The sequence below is a fragment of the Esox lucius genome, chromosome 19 (assembly GCF_011004845.1).
Source record: "Esox lucius isolate fEsoLuc1 chromosome 19, fEsoLuc1.pri, whole genome shotgun sequence".
NCBI lineage: Eukaryota > Metazoa > Chordata > Actinopteri > Esociformes > Esocidae > Esox > Esox lucius.
In genome coordinates this window covers 21,897,134-21,915,672 of record NC_047587.1, presented here as the reverse complement: position 1 = coordinate 21,915,672, position 18,539 = coordinate 21,897,134, and the positions used below count along the sequence as shown (strand labels likewise).

The 18,539-nt window shown below is 40.5% G+C and overlaps 1 protein-coding gene across 1 annotated transcript; it reads right to left on the bottom strand.

The window, feature by feature from the left end:
- Positions 1–243: 243 nt before the first annotated feature.
- On the bottom strand, positions 244–14,726 carry neto2b (neuropilin (NRP) and tolloid (TLL)-like 2b). Its single transcript, XM_010901632.3, has 12 exons — positions 14,050–14,726; positions 11,475–11,531; positions 11,190–11,330; positions 10,729–10,977; positions 7,519–7,566; positions 7,121–7,248; positions 6,914–7,015; positions 6,552–6,678; positions 5,330–5,443; positions 2,546–2,676; positions 1,445–1,537; positions 244–1,294 (listed from the first exon to the last, which is right to left on the bottom strand). Exons 1-12 carry the CDS (start codon positions 14,060–14,062, stop codon positions 842–844), a joined length of 1,656 nt encoding a protein of 551 aa, XP_010899934.1. The 5' UTR covers positions 14,063–14,726; the 3' UTR covers positions 244–841.
- Positions 14,727–18,539: the final 3,813 nt, after the last annotated feature.

Here is an 18,539-nt window from a genome sequence, read left to right as displayed (position 1 = left end):
GTACTTTAAATTGGGAGAGATTGAAAATGAAAGAGGATGGTTTCCAAATCAACGTTATAAATGCAGGTCATATATTTGATCACCAACAGGTGATCATGTTTGTAGTTTATATTATATTGGTTGTATGAGTCAGGGGTTCTAGAGTTTTCTTCTCTATGAGTTGTTACACTGTTTATAAGAAACAACCTAAAACACGACCTAAAACACGACCAACTCTGATATTATCCACTCAATTCACACTAGTAATCAAGACCTACATACTTTAATACATGAAACAATTAACTTAAATGATCCAAAGAACAATACAATGATCTTCATCATCATCATTATCAACATTTTGTGATAACAGTAACAATTCATTGTCACCCTTCCTCCTTGCATCTAGGAATACAAAACAAACAAATGACGGGAAAAAAGGTGCGGAAGAAACTACGTTGGCGGAAAGGTTCAGATACAAGTAGATGATGGATATACAATATACAGTATAGCCTATATCTCCACAAACAGCAGTTACATGCCTATCTTTAAATGGTCTGTCCCTGGGGCAAAAACATGGAATAATAACATAATAATCTTGAAACAAAACACTCGTGAATATTCCTGTTCTTCTTCCTTTTCAGTCGTCCTACTTGCGGTTTTCATAAAAGGCCCTTCAGTCGTAAAACATCAGGGCAACACATTTTACCCATGTCTGAAGTTACGGATTAGGCCTTTAATCCAGTCCAGAAGGATGCATTGAAGGCTTCAGAGATGGAGTGTTTAAATTAGGACACTGACTGTACTCCCTCCTTCCTCTATCTCGTGCTTGTTTCTGTGACCTTCCTCTCCTCCTCGTCCGACCTCAGAAGTCCATTGACATTGATCTGTGCTGAGACATCTCACAGATGTCTCTCATGCTCATCCCTCTGCGTACATACACATCACGCCTCCCTCCATCTTCCTCAGCCTCCTCTTCTGTCACCCTGTCCTCCCTCCCCCTATCCCAGGCCCCCAGGTCATCACCCACCAACGTTCCTGACTGTTTCATACTAGGCCAGCTTTTCTTCCTCAAGTTGCTGTTGACGCATCTCAATGGGGGCAAGGGGCCTGGCTGACTTCGAGTGAACTCCCCCCTGAAGGGGGGCAGCTCCACAGATCCCATGCCCAGAGAGGAAGCTTGACGGCAGGGCTTGGCGGTGAGGGAGGCCTGGGAGCCACAGTGGTGCTCATGGATGCAGCGGGAATTGGCAGAGGAACGTCTTGGAGCATGGATAGATGGGAGTTCGTCTGGTAGGTCTAGGTCCGCAGACGAATCCTTAGAATGACAAGGATTATGGTAGCCATCTTCATACAGTGATCGTGATCATCACTAATTTATTAACAAAGTGAAAACTATGTAGTATTAAACATAGTATAGTGAATGGCATAGGTATATGCTAATTATTGGTGTTTAGAGAGAACCCACCTTCTCTTTGAGTGAAAAGTGTTCATAGTGTGGGGGCTGAAACACTTCCTGGAAATCGGCTCGATTGAAAACGGCACTCTTTCGCGCCAACACCTGAAAACAAACAAAGGTATGGAGTACAATAATAGACATTTTTTTGTTTTGGGATAGCAGAAGAGAACCCAAGAGTTCTTCATAAAGGTACCCAAAATAACTCAAAACAGTTACCCAAAAGCCAATACAATTATCTGAAAGTACAAACCCATTGGAAAATAATAGAAACATTCCTCACAATTAAGCTTCCAGGAAAGACACAAACACTAAGTTAAGTTAATTTGCATTTGCAAATACCCTCTGTGTCTCAGCTTGCAAAAACAAACTGGGCAGAAAAGATCAGCCCAGGCTTTTGGAGTATGCAACACTAAAAACAAGTGTAAGAAATGGTCTAGGCAGCTTTACACATTTCCCAGCAAACAGTGTGAAAGTTTCCTGAATAATTTATAGGTTGACTTTGTCTCAGAAGTACAATATCATTGCTAGGAAAATAATAAGGAAGAAATTGGATGTATAATATTGGCAGAGGAATAAAAAGCGAGGAAACTATGCAGCCCTGTTGCCAATAGAATAAGCAACCAGCATACATAGTTATAGCAGCAAATTAGCCCTCTCTACTTCCACTAGATAAAATATTAGTGTGAGGGCCACTAGAACAAAATCATGCATTCCTGAATGCAGGGGATGCATTACTTCATTGGGGCTCCAGTGGCAGCACCAAAGGCCCCCAGAGGCAGACAACCCTTGTAATAGAAAAAAACTTTATTTTAAGTACTTTTGGGTTCATTTTGGTACTTCTCAATACCTTTCGATACCTCTTTGGGGGGCAGGCATTGCTGTTCTTTAGGCAAGTTTTGTCTAGTTTTTTGGGGTAGTGTTGGGTAATTCAAAAATTCAAAAAAGTAATTATGGACCTATGAATGTTTTAACAGCTGTTCTTTTCTTTCCCACAAATACACATTACATGACTAACAAATCTACATTACAAACAAATGTGCATCACGCCGTATCATTTAACTGGCAGTCCAAAACTATTTAGAATATGTAAAATATTTGGTTGCTACACACCTTCTTACGTGGCTGTTTGATTTGCACAAGTATGGAGATAACGAGCAGAAGGACGACGAGGCCTGTAGACACACCTATAACTGTCCCGTGGGTCTTAGAAATGTGATGAAATATACCTTTTGGTTTCTTCTCTACAGAGACAAAAACACAGGTAGAAAGGGGGAGGGAAAAGACAGAGAAATGGTACGAGAGAGACTTAGGTCCTCTTTCCGATATCATATATTATAAAAGTATCAAAGAATCATTCTTTCATGGTATACACTTGTATCCATGTTTGTGCATGTTAGTGTTCTAAAGGATCCCAAAATGTTCTTTATTCAAATCACAGCTTATCAATCAAGCTGGAAAATATTTCTCCAAAATATATGTCTCCAAATGAAATCCACAATACTGTAACATTAAGTCAGTTCATGAAATTAATGTTCAACAGCACATCTGATTTTCACTTAATCAAGCATCTGTTTAGGGCAGATATGCCCTGAAGGCAGGAATGAATATGATTGGCTGGCTCATTGGAGAGGGAGAGTCTTACATTTAAAACAGGCTGAATATTCTAAGTTGATATTGGACCAATGTAAGTGTTTGTCCTTACCCCCTTACCCAAACCTTTAACCTTAATTCTTACTTAACCCAAACATTAACCCTTAATCAAACCGTTTTACAATTAAACTTAAATTGAGTGATTTCAAAGTTGCTATGTAAGCTATGCAATCTCCACTGAGTCAACCAATCACATTCATTTCGGCCTCCATGACATGTTTGAATCAGTAAAACTCCCGAATTCTTTCAACGGACTATAATATAACATGGTTTAGATACTGAGGGTGATTGAGTTGGAGGTGAAGAAAATTGCAAGTAGCTTACTGTTATTATTTGGCTTTGTGTAGCTAAATTGACAGTATTTTATATAGGCTACCTTATGTATCCTATGAAAACATCTCTGTTAAGGGGCTGGTCAACTGCCTGTACATCCATCCATCCATCTTCTTCCGCTTATCCGGGGCCAGGTCGCGGGGGCAGCAGTCTAAGCAGGGATGCCCAGACTTCCCTCTCCCCATACACTTCCTCTAGCTCTTCCGGGGGGACACCGAGGCGTTCCCAGGCCAGCCGGGAGACATAGTCCCTCCAGCGTGTCCTAGGTCTTCCCCGGGGTCTCCTCCCGGTGGGACGGGACCGGAACACCTTCCCAGGAAGGCGTTCCGGAGGCATCCGAAAAAGATGCCCAAGCCACCTCAGCTGAACCCTCTCGATGTGGAGGAGCAGTGGCTCTACTCTGAGCTCCTCCCGGGTGACCGAGCTTCTCACCCTATCTCTAAGGGATCGCCCAGCCACCCTGCGGAGAAAACTCATTTCGGCCGCCTGTATCCGGGATCTTGTCCTTTCGGTCATGACCCAAAGCTCATGACCATAGGTGAGAGTAGGAACGTAGATTGACTGGTAAATCGAGAGCTTCGCCTTGCGGCTCAGCTCTTTCTTCACCACGACAGACCGATACATCGACTGCATTACTGCAGAAGCTGCACCGATCCGTCTGTCAATCTCCCGTTCCATCCTTCCCTCACTCGTGAACAAGACCCCTAGATACTTAAACTCCTCCACTTGAGGCAGGCACTCTCCACCAACCTGAAGTGGGCAAGCCACCCTTTTCCGACTGAGGACCATGGCCTCGGATTTGGAGGTACTGATTTTCATCCCCACCGCTTCACACTCGGCTGCAAACCGTCCCAGTGCATGCTGAAGGTCCTGGTTAGAAGGGGCCAACACGACAACATCATCTGCAAAGAGCAGAGACGAAATCGTGTGGTCCCCAAACCTGACACCCTCCGGCCCCTGGCTGCGCCTAGAAATTCTGTCCATAAAAATTACAAACAGAACCGGTGACAAAGGGCAGCCCTGCCGGAGTCCAACATGCACTGGGAACAAGTCTGACTTACTGCCGGCAATGCGGACCAAGCTCCTGCTTCGGTTGTATAGGGACCTGACAGCCCTTAGCAAAGGACCCAGGACCATGTTTGGATGGCAGGCAGGTTAAGGCAAGCTCTGAATAGCCTACTTTTTGGGGGGGATATTGGAATAGGTAGAAGGGAAAGTAGGATCCTTTCAATATTGTTGTGTGAAAAGGTTAGGTTCCTTAAGGCTTGATTCTAAAGGTAATTACCATGGCATGCACTGAGTCCCGCCCTAAATATGGAGCTAAACAAGCCGTGCATGTGCTCATGTGCACCATCACATGCAAATGCATTTTGTCATTCCCCACCAAAAGCAATCAAGACACGCAATCCAGATACCAAAATCAAATGTCACCCAATGTTATTACTTTAGAGACAGGTCAAAACATTCACAGATACTACGCTGAGGTATCTTGATTTTGCTGGATTTAAAGAGTCTTTTTTTTTTTTTACCGTAACTTCGTAGAATGTAAACTCAGAGTCGTGAAAAGAAAATGTGTTTCTGTACTCAAAGGAATAATCCAGAGATAAATGGGCAAAGGACCTTTTTTTTGTATTGTGTTTGAGTGTTCCATCCTCTGTGTCACGTGGGTTAAAACGCTAGTGTAAACTAATAAGACAAAGGGACATCAAGGGTTAAGTTCAAGAATTGCACAGCTCTGATACCTAACACAAAATCCCCAGGTTTTCCAGACATCCTAGATTAGATTCTTCTGGTTTTACAGTCCATTCACCACCAATGACTGGAATATTTCGACCACATGTTTTCCCAATCGTGAGGTGGAATATGAAGAATAATGACAGGATAAAACAATATAATAAGGATGTGTCTCACCTTTACAGTTACTCTCATCCCAGGGAAAGACACAGTTCTGAATACCGTTACACACCACAGAGTTGTTTATGCACATGCTACTGTGACAGAAGAACATATCGCCTTTACATGGAGCTGCAACACACACGCACAGAGACAACATCCGATTTTTATTCAGGCATACGATGAGTGGTTCATCTAGTCTTTTATGGCGAGGTCATGGTTGATAAACCCAGATGGCAGACCAAGGCTATTGGACCTAGGGGGAAAGAATGTTCAATCAAACTTAATAAAACATAAAAAGTAATAGAGTCACTAATTTACTTTATGCAGCTGACATCATATCCTGCTCTAATGCAAAATAATCAATTGTTTTGGAAGATTTCATAGATAAATAAAACAGTTCTGAGGTTTGAGAGTCAGTGAGAAAGAACAGCTCCGACTCCATCACTAATTTCAATAGCCACAAAAGTCATGGGCATATCAAAGGATGTGACAGCTAGAGTCCTGAAGTGACAGCAACTGTTATATATGTACACTCCCTGTTGGATGTCCACGTTTTATAAAACAGAACTAACACGGTCCACAGAAAGACAGTAGTCACAAACACTTAAAAAAAGAAAAGGCATTCAGATGTAATAAAGCAGTATAGCCTCAATACAAATTGAAATGGCCAAGCCATGCCAAACACCTTTTTTCAGTTCAGCATACACAGTCAGTGATCCAAAGTTCATAACTAATGCTTTCAAATGTAGCTTATAGTAAGTCTGCTGGAAAACACTGCACTCGATGACAATCATTTGAAATGTAACCTCTTCTGAAAAGTTAATCTCCAAAAAGGCAATGTTAAAAAATTAGTCACTATATCCATGGTATCAGCTAGATTCTGAAGGACTTGACAGATATTATACCATGTTATCACCAAAGAAAAATCCTGATTTAATATTTTTTTCTCTTTAATATAAATCCATCTCTTCTAAGCCAAAAAGGAAGATATTGAATCAGAACATTAGACATATTAAAAACAATTAAATAGAAAAAGTGGAGTAGGTGCCAAAGAAATAGTACATGTTATTGACCAAAAAGGAGGGTAAAGAGAGAGCAGGAAAGAAAGAAAGGGAAAGAGTAAAAAAAAAAAATTGTGAGCCTTTGACTGAGAAAGATTGAGAATGATTGTTAAGTCACAAAAGCAAGTGTAAAACTCATGGCAGACAAACAGGTAAGAAATAGTAAGAGATCTCACGTTCAGCGAAGGACGTAAAAAGCATTCGGAAGCGGCTCAGTCTGCTGCCTTCATCTGCCCACATCCTGACCACGCCCACCTCGTTTTCAAGCATTACATCAGTAGCAACGGTACTGCAGAACTTGGCCTGTAGCAACCATGATGTCACAGCAAATAATTTTTATTTCAAAAGAGAAGAGTCCAACATAAACAAGACATAGGACACCAAGTCATTATCTTATCTCACTGGTCAAGCTTTTTTCCAGTAAGTTGGTGAATTAGCATTAACTCGGCTATGGTCTTATTAATCCGGATAATGTGGACATTATGGACAATACTGCACAGTAGTGTGAGTCGTGAGAAAGTGAGTCCTCAGTGCCCACCTTTAGGTTCTCAATGGCGCTGCTGCCGTCATACACGGCCACAAAGTTCTTCTTACACTCATTGGAATTCTCCAACTGATACTCCAGGAAACGGAGGTAGATCTGACAGAGAAAAAAGACAGTGGGGGGTAAGATAACAGAGAATACCCGATGTAGACCTGATAGCTACTATAGACAACTTGGGCATCTCATGGACGTGTAAAAGACCTTGAAGTTGGGCGGAGCTCGTATAGTCCAGATGCAGTCCACCGCCTGGTCAGGTTTGACTTTCTCCTCCTCCTCCACCTGGCTGGACCGGATCATACCATCAGCTCCACCCAGCTCAAACTGACAGTCTGATAGGGAAACACATGATGAGAAGGGCACATTTTATATACTGTTCAACAAAAGATGCATTTCAGGACCTTTGAGAATCACTATCATACCTCAGGTTTGAAAGTGAGTGGGTTTAATGACATGGAGCCCAAGTACACAATGTTCCGGTCTTGGCTTGATGATGCAACTTTTACAACCAGTGGCCAAAAATCCCTGAACACACTCATACGTGTTACTAGTATTGGTATCTCTTGTTGAAGGTGTTGGAAGTGTGGCAGCAGATTAGTTACCTGAAATAGGATTTAATATTCCTCCCACGTGGAGGTGAAACTCTGGGTCTGAAAAGGACAAAAAAGCCAAAAAGTTTTCAAATGCAATCGGACAAGTACAAGTACAGTCGTGGCGAAGGGGTACTGGACCCTGATCCCTGGTGCCTAAGTGTGCTAGGTCATTTTTCACTCTTTGGAAAAACATTTTTGGGTTTTTTTTATATAGAAGCTTTCAGTTCTTTGAAAAACACTAAATATGCAAAAAATTCAACATTGTTGCAGAGTTCAAAGTTGCAAACATCAATTGTCATACGAACCTGTGTTTTTGTAAATAATACACAAGCTAGGTGCAAGATGGAATGTTAGGTTTAATGAAAGCATTGCAATCACTCCCTGAGCTGTGGTTGTCCAACTGTTTTAAGCTTTGAGCCCCTCATCACCACCTGACCATCTCTGCTCACTCACAGCAGGGACACTGTTGGATGGACGCTCCATCATCAGGGATGTTTCCCTGCCCATCGTACCCATCAAGGTTCATTACTTCCCTGGTGCATGTGTGATGGATATTTACAAGCAGCCTGCTATCACTGTTTGAAAACTACAGCAAGCTATCATATTTGCTCAAGTCAGCTCATATAACACCGCTGCTGAGAAATATTAAGAAATATTGTACAGAATTTCTGGATACTATGCATGCCACAGGAAACCCTTCAATAAAATAATGCAGTTTGAGTGTTCAATTACTGCAGTAGTTTTGCAGTGTAACTGCAGTTCAGCTTCCAGTGACATCCAGAAAGCGTGGTGTAATGTTAAAAATGTTGTGGTTATTCCATTGTTTGGGTGGAATAACAACAAAGGCAGATACAGAGCTGCCTATACTCGTTAAATATCATGGCAATACTGTGGACCTGATCACGACCCAGGGGCTTTCTACTTACATCCTTTACTGTTGATGTCGCTTTATCTGATAACTACTGTGTATTTTTACTGCCTTTTTTATAACTCCAGGTAATACTGAACACAGAATTAAGAGGTGTGTACTGTAGGTCGTGTAGAGACGGCAGATTGCAGCCAATCACCCTCTCTGCAGAGTGGATGATGTGCTGCAACTTGCCCTTGGCTTTGGCAGTGGCTGCAGCATACCAGATGGTGATGGAGGTGGTCCGAATGGTGGCAGTGTAGAAATGCACCATCATAGTTGAACTGGCAGGTTGAACTTTTTCAGCTGCCTCAGGAAGTACATCCTCTGCTGAGCTTTCTTTGTTAGAGAGGTGATGTTCAGCTCCCACTTGAGGTCCGGGGTGATGATGGTGCCCAGAAAGCGAAAGGACTCCACAGAGTTGACTAAGGAGTCACCCATGGAGACGGGTGGAATGGCAGCTGGGCTTCTCCTGAAGTCCACTATCATCTCCACTGTTTTTAGGGCTTTGAGCTCCAAGTTGTTCTGACTGCACCAGGACACCAGTTGGTCAATCTCCCACCTGTAGGCGTACTCGTCTCCATCAGAGATAAGTCAGATGAGGGTGGTGTCATCCGCAAACTTCAGAAGCTTGACAGAGTGGTGATTGGAGGTGCAGCTGTTGGTGTACATGGAGAAGAGTAAGGGGGACATGACGCAGCCTTGAGGGGAGCCGGTGCTGATGGTCAGGGAGTTAGACAGGTGCCTCATTGTAAATCAGTGCCAATATTCAAATAATGCCACAGATTCATAACAATGCTGAGATGAGGACTTTGAGCGGGCCAATGTAGAACATTTACCTGTTTCTTCTTGAGCCACTTGCTTTAGTATTGTGCTCACGATCATTGTCCTGCTGAAAGGTATTTCTTCAGTTTCTTCAGTTTTTCCTTGGACTGAAGCAAGATATCTTGTAGTATTTCCCTTTAATTTGCTCAAATCTATTCTTCCTAAAATATTCACAAGATTCCCAGACCCTACTGATGAGAAGTATCCACACAGCATGATACTACCATCACCTTACTTCACTGTAAGTGTTCTGTGTCTAAAGGGATTTACAATGTTAGATTTGAGCCTCACATACAGTGGCACTATTCCCACATTGCAGATGGTTCACTCAGGCTTTCAAATGGTATTTCTTAAGTAATAGCATATTTCTTGCCATCCAGGGGTCTTGATATGGTTTCTTAAGTAACAACTTATTTCTTGCCATCCAGGGGTCTTGATATGGTTTCTTAAGTAACAGCTTATTTCTTGCCACCCAGGGGTCTTGATATGGTTTCTTAAGTAACAGCGTATTTCTTGCCACCCAGGGGTCTTGATATGGTTTCTTAAGTAACAACTTATTTCTTGCCATCCAGGGGTCTTGATATGGTTTCTTAAGTAACAGCTCATTTCTTGCCACCCAGGGGTCTTGATAGTTGACAGGTGCTCCATTTCACCAGTACCAGCCACTGAACCTGTAGAGGCTTCAGCAAGTCTCCTTGCTCTTCTGCACACTGAAATTTGGGGGATAGCCTGTTTTTTGGCAGGGCCTTGGTGATGTGCTGGAACTTCCGCTTCCTGATTGTTATGGTGATATCACCACTGATATCCAAACAGTTTTTATTCTGTACCCTTTACTAATCTAAGCATTTGTATTATTTTATAACTTCAGTAGAATTTTCTTTGGTCGTCATTTTCTCAGCCTGACAAATATACTGTACCTTTTCTTCGATTTATCCAGAGAATGTGACATTAACTTTATTTGGTTACAGTTGGGGGCAATTTCTTTCAACTGTGTAAACTAACAGCTCCCACAGCATTGGGGTTGAATACAACCACCATGTTTTTCCCTCTCCACTGACCCATTCTTTGTCCATGAAGAGAAAGAGGATTTTCAAAATGAACATTGTTAAATCCCTTTCAGCTGATTTAAATTTTTTGCAGATTGAATTTGAGCTTTCCAATGTATTCATGACTATGGCTAGCCTATACCACAGATGGCAGTCCTCTGGATTGTGGCAACTGCCGGCGAAATAAAAGCAGCCCTACCGAGGTTGGATAGCTGGCATAATACTGGTGTTATCTTGATGAGATGAGAACATTTTCATTGCCGCCAAATGTCGGTCCCCCACTTCTGGCGCGTACCTATAACCTTGGGCAAAGGGATGGGGAACATTTTTCGCTATCTAAACTCCTATATGATCGTTGCAGGGCAGTTACAGTAATTTCTTGTTCCAAACTACTAAAGTATTTTGCTCTATCAAGGCATGTTGTGGTTCAATTGTTGTTACCTGGAGTAAAAGTGTACTGGACGCTAAAGCCCAGTCCCTCCAGCTCCTCATCACTGGAGAAGCGAATCCAGATGAATCGTCCACTGGAAAGAACCAGGCCTGGGCTGGAGGAGCCACAGTAGCGGTTGATGAGAGGGGAGAAACTGAACGGACCATCTCTCACCTCGATGTGGTCAAAACGACACTCAAAAGAGAGCTCAATGTAGAAGTTGTCGTCAAATAGAAGTTCAATTCTCTGACGGGGCAGGGCTGAGAGGGAAAGGAGAGGATGTGTCACCTTTTCAAGATAGAATTGCAAAAGTTTTAATCACTGTGTGTATATGTGTGTGATCCAGGTCTATTTGTATGTGTGGGGACCCACAGGTACATAGTGATAGTTTAGGGCTAGGAATAGGGAACATGGATTTCTCAGTTTCAGGTTCCCCGAAATATAAGCAAAGAAATATATTTGTGCATGTTACCTTCCAATATGTAGATGCACTCCTTATTGGGAGGGTAGGTTTTCGGGTAGTTTGGAGAACTAAACTGGCCGCCATCAATGTTTTTGATCCAGGTGCCACACTGCTGGGATTTCGGAGAAATCTTGCCCACATTCTTAGTGTCTACAGATGCCATGGCAACACCAGTCACCCCACACCAAGAAGTAAACACCAGTCACCCCACACCAAGAAGTAAACATGTATTAGTACAGTTATGCCACAATTATTACTTACGTATAGAAACAATACAAAGATAATCACTCCGACCTTTGGCTTTCTGTGCAAGTGCAAAGACTTCCTTTATCAGAAGGGGGACTATCCAGACTGTAAGAGAGAGAGACAGACACAATAGGAGAATGAGGTGAAGACTGCTTGAGGGAAAGACAGTGGTAAGTCAGGCCCCTGCAAGCTCAATTGTGTTTTTTGGCAGGGGGATGCTTTCTTCTCCAGCAGATATTTGTCAGAGAAATGTTTCTGGTTAAGCGAGCATTGAGAAAGGAAGCAGAACAGCTAGGCGAGATGTGGATCACATGTGCATCAGCGGACAAGTTTCAGTCTTCAACTCTACCAAACTTGCAGTGGACTAGCAACAACGAAAGGACATAACAACATAATGAACATTGCATAATTGTGAGGGTAGAAGAATTGGGTAAAAAAAAAAATGCTGTTAGTCTAATAGATCCTTTAGAATCTCACTGACGTTAGTCTAATAGATCCTTTAGAATCTCACTGACTTTAGTCTAATAGATCCTTTAGAATCTCGCTGACGTTAGTCTAATGGATCCTTTAGAATCTCACTGACGTTTGTCTAATGGATCCTTTAGAATCTCACTGACGTTAGTCTAATGGATCCTTTAGAATCTCACTGACGTTAGTCTAATGGATCCTTTAGAATCTCACTGACGTTAGTCTAATGGATCCTTTAGAATCTCACTGACGTTAGTCTAATGGATCCTCTAGAATCTCACTGACGTTAGTCTAATAGATCCTTTGGAATCTCACAATGTGTAGTACTGCAGGAAATTTGCTTTTAAGCTGCTAACAATCGTATCTTCTACCAGAGGCACTATAATTTCTTGCCGTATTGAAACAGTACGGAGGTAATTTGTTTGTTTTTATGGCCCATTAGGGGTCACTAAAATCGCAAAGAGGCTTAGGGGAAAATGAAATAGCTGATAATGAACCTACATTAAAATATAGTTAACAATATCAACGTGAGTTCACCCCGGTTAAGTAATTAATAACAAGGACACACTCTTTCTCATATTCGGTGTTACGGGATTACACTGAAAGCTACTGCATTGTTTTACACACACACACACAAATATACTGAAGCCTGAGCATTTCAGCAACACAGCTGCTACTGGTGCTTACGGACTGTGCCATCAGACAGTGTGATACAAGAGCTGTCACTTGCTAATCTCTGAAACAAAGAAATTAAATGTTCTCTGATTTGGTCAGCTGTATCTGGGAACTCTGCCAACGGGAGATTTTTGTATTTTACTATAACGTCTGTCAGTAAATTCCATACAAATAGAAAAGAAAACAATAAGATAAATGTTTTTGTGATTGCTCACTCACTACAATGCGATGTGTGAACATCACGCCTGTAGCCTCCAGCTACAGTCTTTGAACTGAACATCCATTCTCTTGGAGTGAAGTAAATATTAATCAGGGATTGTCAAAATGTGGGACAAAACATGTCCAGTAGTGTATTCTTTAAAAAAGTGACTTAACTGAATGAAAATATAAATGCTTTAAAGTGTTTAATGAGCTAAAATAAAAGGACCACACAATATTCTATATAGCTAATTTCTTTCAGGTGTTTGCAAAAATGTGTTTACATCCCTTTTAGTGAGCATTACTCCTTCCTGTATATGAACTGTAAATCAGCAAAAAAAAAAATGTGTTGCATGTTGCATATAAATATTTTTTTCAGTGTAGTAAAAAGAGGATTGTGTTACATTGTTAGATCTTAAACATGACCGTTAGGTTACTTTTATAAGGTTAAATATTTCTACGGAATTCTCTCTGTGAACATTCAGTCAACACTGTCAGTTTGGAAATAAAACCCTGTATAAATCCAGAATAAGCAGGGTTAGAGTCAACTAAAGCAACTGAGTAACATTGTACAACATCAGAAAAAGGAGATGATTATTAACTTTAGGAATACGACGTGATCCACATCAACATGGGTTAAAGAGAGCAGGTCAGCATCCTAACCCTTACCCTAACCTAAACTTTATGCCTACATATATCGCCAAGATCAAAGCCCTCAGGCCTTTATCTAAAAAATACCCTGAATTCAAACACAAACAGCAATTGTATGTTTTACGCTAAACTTAACAAATTAGCTAAGAGATAATGTTGGGACCAAATCAAGTTTTAGAAACTTTATGTGGATTTCTGGTCCACACATGTATAGTAAAACCAGGATCACACACTGCTGACACCAGACTTATTTGTACTATAAGTAACACTATCACTAGCCTATATACTGCACAATTTAAGCATTTCCATACACCCACTTAATTTACTATATTACTTCTATTTTTGGACTATAGTGAGATGACAAATAAAACTTGAAACTAAAACAAGGTTTTTTGCATTTATATTTGCGATTTGAATAAATTCGGTTAAAATGAAACAATAAAGGTAATTAAACCGGTGTTATACTATGTGTCAATATTGCAAGTTTACACTAATCCAGTTAGAGGATCTCTTTATATTTTGTTGTAGCTGATACTTTGGTCTATAACATATATATTTCAAATGTTGCAATAAATATTTCAAACACGCACGCACATACTTTACATACAAGAGCACACGCGTACAAACTTACATCTGTATATCATCTCTTCAGCTCAGGGTCCTGTGTGGCTTGCTGTTTATTAGGCTACAAACGTTTTTTCTTCCATTCTTTCTTAGCCTGCATCCTCTGGTCCAGAAAATATTTTTTATGCATAGGTAATCAAAGTAAAACTTAATGATAGGTTTTTCGAAATCAAAGGTTTATCCATTTCTTTTCCGCACAACACAATTCGGGCAAATATCACCGTTAGATTGCAGATGAGATGCTGGTTTATACAAAAGGTCTTAGGGAAAGGTATCAAAAATAGGCCTTCGTGTGAATGTCCAGTAGATTAAAGTCGAAATCTCATCTCAAAGAATAAAAAAACTTTATCAGAATGAAAACTAAAATAAGAATACAAGTGGGGTAACCTAAGATTGAATATCTTGAACAAAACGATGGTTCGCCCTGTTTTGAGACAGACTAGATCAAAAAGGTTATTTCAATTGTACCTTTCCCCCGTTTACAGAAAGAGAATGACTATCGGTCACTAGCTCGCCCCCGTGATGGACTGAACCAGCTCGATTGGTGGCTAGTGAAGTGCAGTCACTAATCCCGCATGCACACCCATGCTTCCGAATCTTTTGGCGAGCTACTGGTTAGGCTCATTTGTTTTAGTTGAAATGAAGACTTGATTGATAAGAGTAATTGTCGGTTGTATTATTTCATTTACAATGTATATTTTCATAATTACATTTTTGTTTCAGGATATCGGTCATTCTTGTCTCTGACAAACAACACACACGCACAAACACCAGGCCCGACGCCACCTATCCCCAATTTAAGTTGTAAATACCCTATAGAAAATGTTTAACTGCCCCCTCAGTCACTTCGTCCTGGCACCAGACCTGAACAAACACACACACTGCTTGTACAAGGACATATTTACTCCATGGTGGTTGCTGTTACTATGCATACAATCTCGGCCAAAGATATTGGCACGCTTGCCCTTCCTTCAACTACCTCAGGTAGTCTCTAGAAGATTTATAAAATGTACCCAAGATCTCCATAATTCTTTATTTCACTTGAAATATTACCAACCCTTTGTTTCTTTTATTCAAAACCAAATAAATCATTTAAATCCGAAAATAAATAAAAACATACTGCTTCCGTTCTCCCAGATTTGAAGGGCGCCTCCCAAAAGCATTTTTCCGATTTCTCCCTTAGGTTTTCAATAAGATTTACATCAGAAACAAGAGTGTAGTGGAGACCCTCGCTGTCCCTACACAATGTCAGCCGATATGCAATACCAGACAAATCTCTAGTTTTCCCCCAACTCATTGTGATGCACACAGTGACATAAAACAAGCTTTTCTCTATTGAAACTTCTTGAATTAGTGATTTCCAATTACAGGTATCTACAAATAACCACGAGTGAATTCAGTTCCAAAATAATGAAGAACCAACTGCTTGAAATAAAAATAGTATTTATATTACTTGTTGAAGGTTCATTTTTATTTTTATTTAACCGCAAACCAAAAAAATACATACTGTATGTATTTCACTTTTTATTGTTATTTATTTCAACACTAATAGTATTCTTAACTGTTTTCATATATCATAACCCAAAGTTATGGAATGCTTTGCATAATAACCTGAAGTTAGGAGCCTTGGTGCCTATAAAGTGGTTCAAAGTTTGGATTTTTGTTGTCTATTGTAAATGCCTTTCTTAATGAGTGTGTTGCATATCCATGTGTTTGCATTTCATCTATAAAAATATTGCTGTAATGCATGACCCCACTGAAATGTTGAAGAGACCTTGGCCTCAGCTTGATTTCCCTATAAAAATAAAGGTAAAAAAAAAAAAAAGAAAAAAGAAAATCTGCCATCTAAGAGTAGCAGCTTGTCGGTTTACAATTTAATTTCCCTGTTTCTTAATCCACCCGCCAAAACCTTTTAATGAGTTAGCTCAGAAGGCAACCTCTCACCCACCCCATCTACTCCCTCAGTCATCTTCCATCTCCATGCTGTTGCCGTTTCAATTAATCACATACTGCGGCCCACTCCAATGTTAACACTACATAGTTCTTGATCTACAACTGTTTCCAAAAAAAGTTGCATAAAATGCAAATAAAAAATGAATGCAATGATGTGCAAATCACTTATCCCTATATTTAATTGAAAATAGTACAAAGACATATCAAACATTGAAACTAAGAAATGTTATTGTTCTTGGAGAAATACATGCCCATTTTGAATTTGATGCCAGCAACATATTTCAAAAAAGTTGAGACAGGGGCATGTTTACCACTGTGTTGCATCACCTCTTCTTTAAACAATACTCTGTAAACATTTGGGAAATGAGGAAAACTACTGCTGTAGTTTTGAAAGTAAAAATGTATTTTCATTCTTGCTTCATATAGGATTTCAGCTGTAATACGTGCAGAATGTGGTTCAGCATTGTCTTGCTGAACTAAGCAAGGCCTTCCCTGAAAAATATGTAATCTGGATGGCAGCATATATTACTCTAAATGCTGAATTTATTGCTCAACATTAATGGTGCCTTCACAGATGTGCAAGTCACCCATGCCATGTACACGAATGCACCCCCATGCCATCGCAGATGCTTGTTTTAAAACTGCGCTGATAACAAACCGGATGGTCCCTCTCCTCTTTTGCCCGAAGGACATGATGTCCATGATGCCCAAAGATAATGGCAAATTTTGATTTGTTTTCCACTTCGCCTCAGTCCATCTTAAATGAGCTTGGGCCCAGAGAAGGTGGCAGCGTTTCTGGATCTTGTTCTCGTATTGAATACAGGGTTTCAATTATTTGCACATTGCATTCTGTTTTTCTTTAAATTTTGAACACAGCATCCTAACATTTTTGGAAACAGGGGTTGTGGATTGTTTGGCAGGCAAAGAAATGATGTCTGTGTGTGGCAGGTGTGAGCATACAAGCCACTCAGACAGGAGAGACACCGAATAGATTTTGTTATTCTATTGAAGAATTTATAAAACAATTTTCAGTCAAAGATCACACACGCACACACACACACACACACACACACACAATACAACATCATATGACAGAAGTGGTGATCAACACTTGATGAGTCTAAGCCCCTTTAGCTTGTGTTTCACTCCCGGTACTCCACGTGTCCATGACAAGGACCTCAATGTTAGATAAGCAGACTGATAATCAGATAAATGATGTACGACGCTGTGCATTAATCAGTGACGTAACTTCTCCGGTCTGGACAAAACAGAAGCCCCCAAAGGAGGATTTCCATTTCACTACAAAGTCAAGAGATTAATAACCTAAAAAGTAAACACACACCCACACTGTGGGAATAAAATAAATCCATCCTCCTCCACTTAATCAGCAGATCATCATCACTCCTGCTCCTCCCAGAACTCCTCATTGAATTTGGTCACTGTGTCTGTTGAGCATATGCCTGTCACGTGTACATCCAGCAGTGTGATCATCTCATTACTAGGCTGCAGAACACTAAGTTGGCCTACCATGTGGTCAATCAAAAATCATTCTCGTTCTATAACTAGGGTGACCCCGGTTAAACATCCATGACTTAGTGGTGTGTACCAGAAAGACATATTTCAAACTATGACAGAGAGTTAGAGAATGAACAATAATGGAGAAAAACAGAACAGGAAGACAGAAGAGTATCATATGAGGGGAAGAGAGTTCCCCAGCAGAGTCCTTAAACATTGTTGGCTAACATGTGGGATCCTAAAAAGTGAGAAAATAATCCAAATATAAATGTTTTAAATATGTTTTGATGTCAAAAAGTGGTGCAATGTTGTGTTGCAATCTACAGTATCTCTTCTGGTAGAAAGCGACTGCACTGGAACGTTTAAGTGAAAGTCGGAAGCAGTTTGGAAAGAACGAAAAACTGATTGAACTGCAGAACAGATGAAAACTCCTCAATCTCCCAGTGGCATGATTGCTCACTGGCAGCTTAACTTTAAACTATAAGCGTTTCTTCTGGCGGAAATACTCTTTTGCCTAGAAAGGGTTTTCCCCTAAAAAATGTTGGTCTAAAATAAAGCTTTACAATCAAAGCCTAAGCACTTCTGGTGGGGGTTTAGCAAGAATAATTAAAAAGCTGAAGAGTGTTGAGAAACAGCAATAGGCAGCTTTAGGAATAAGAGAGACAAGAGTTGGAAATACAGGGGGAATCAACATTTGCCTAAATTATTCTTTCGACAAAATATAAATTCAGTTTTGCACTAACAAACCAGAGGCAATAGCTGTCTGATAATGTTCCTACCCTTTCCGCAAAGCCCATTGGAGATGATTCAAGAGAATGAGCTTTCAGACCACTAGCAACATTTTAAAACAGCTAAAGGATTCAGATTTCTGACTCTCCACTGCCCTCTACTGGGTAAGGGGGAAACATTTTACTAAATTGTATCAATCTGAACAAGCCTGATGTTCAGGTATTCATACTCTTCCGTCTTAATTCCTTATTTCATGAATGGTTTACCCTTCAAATTGTGTATTCATTTTGTTTTTTAATA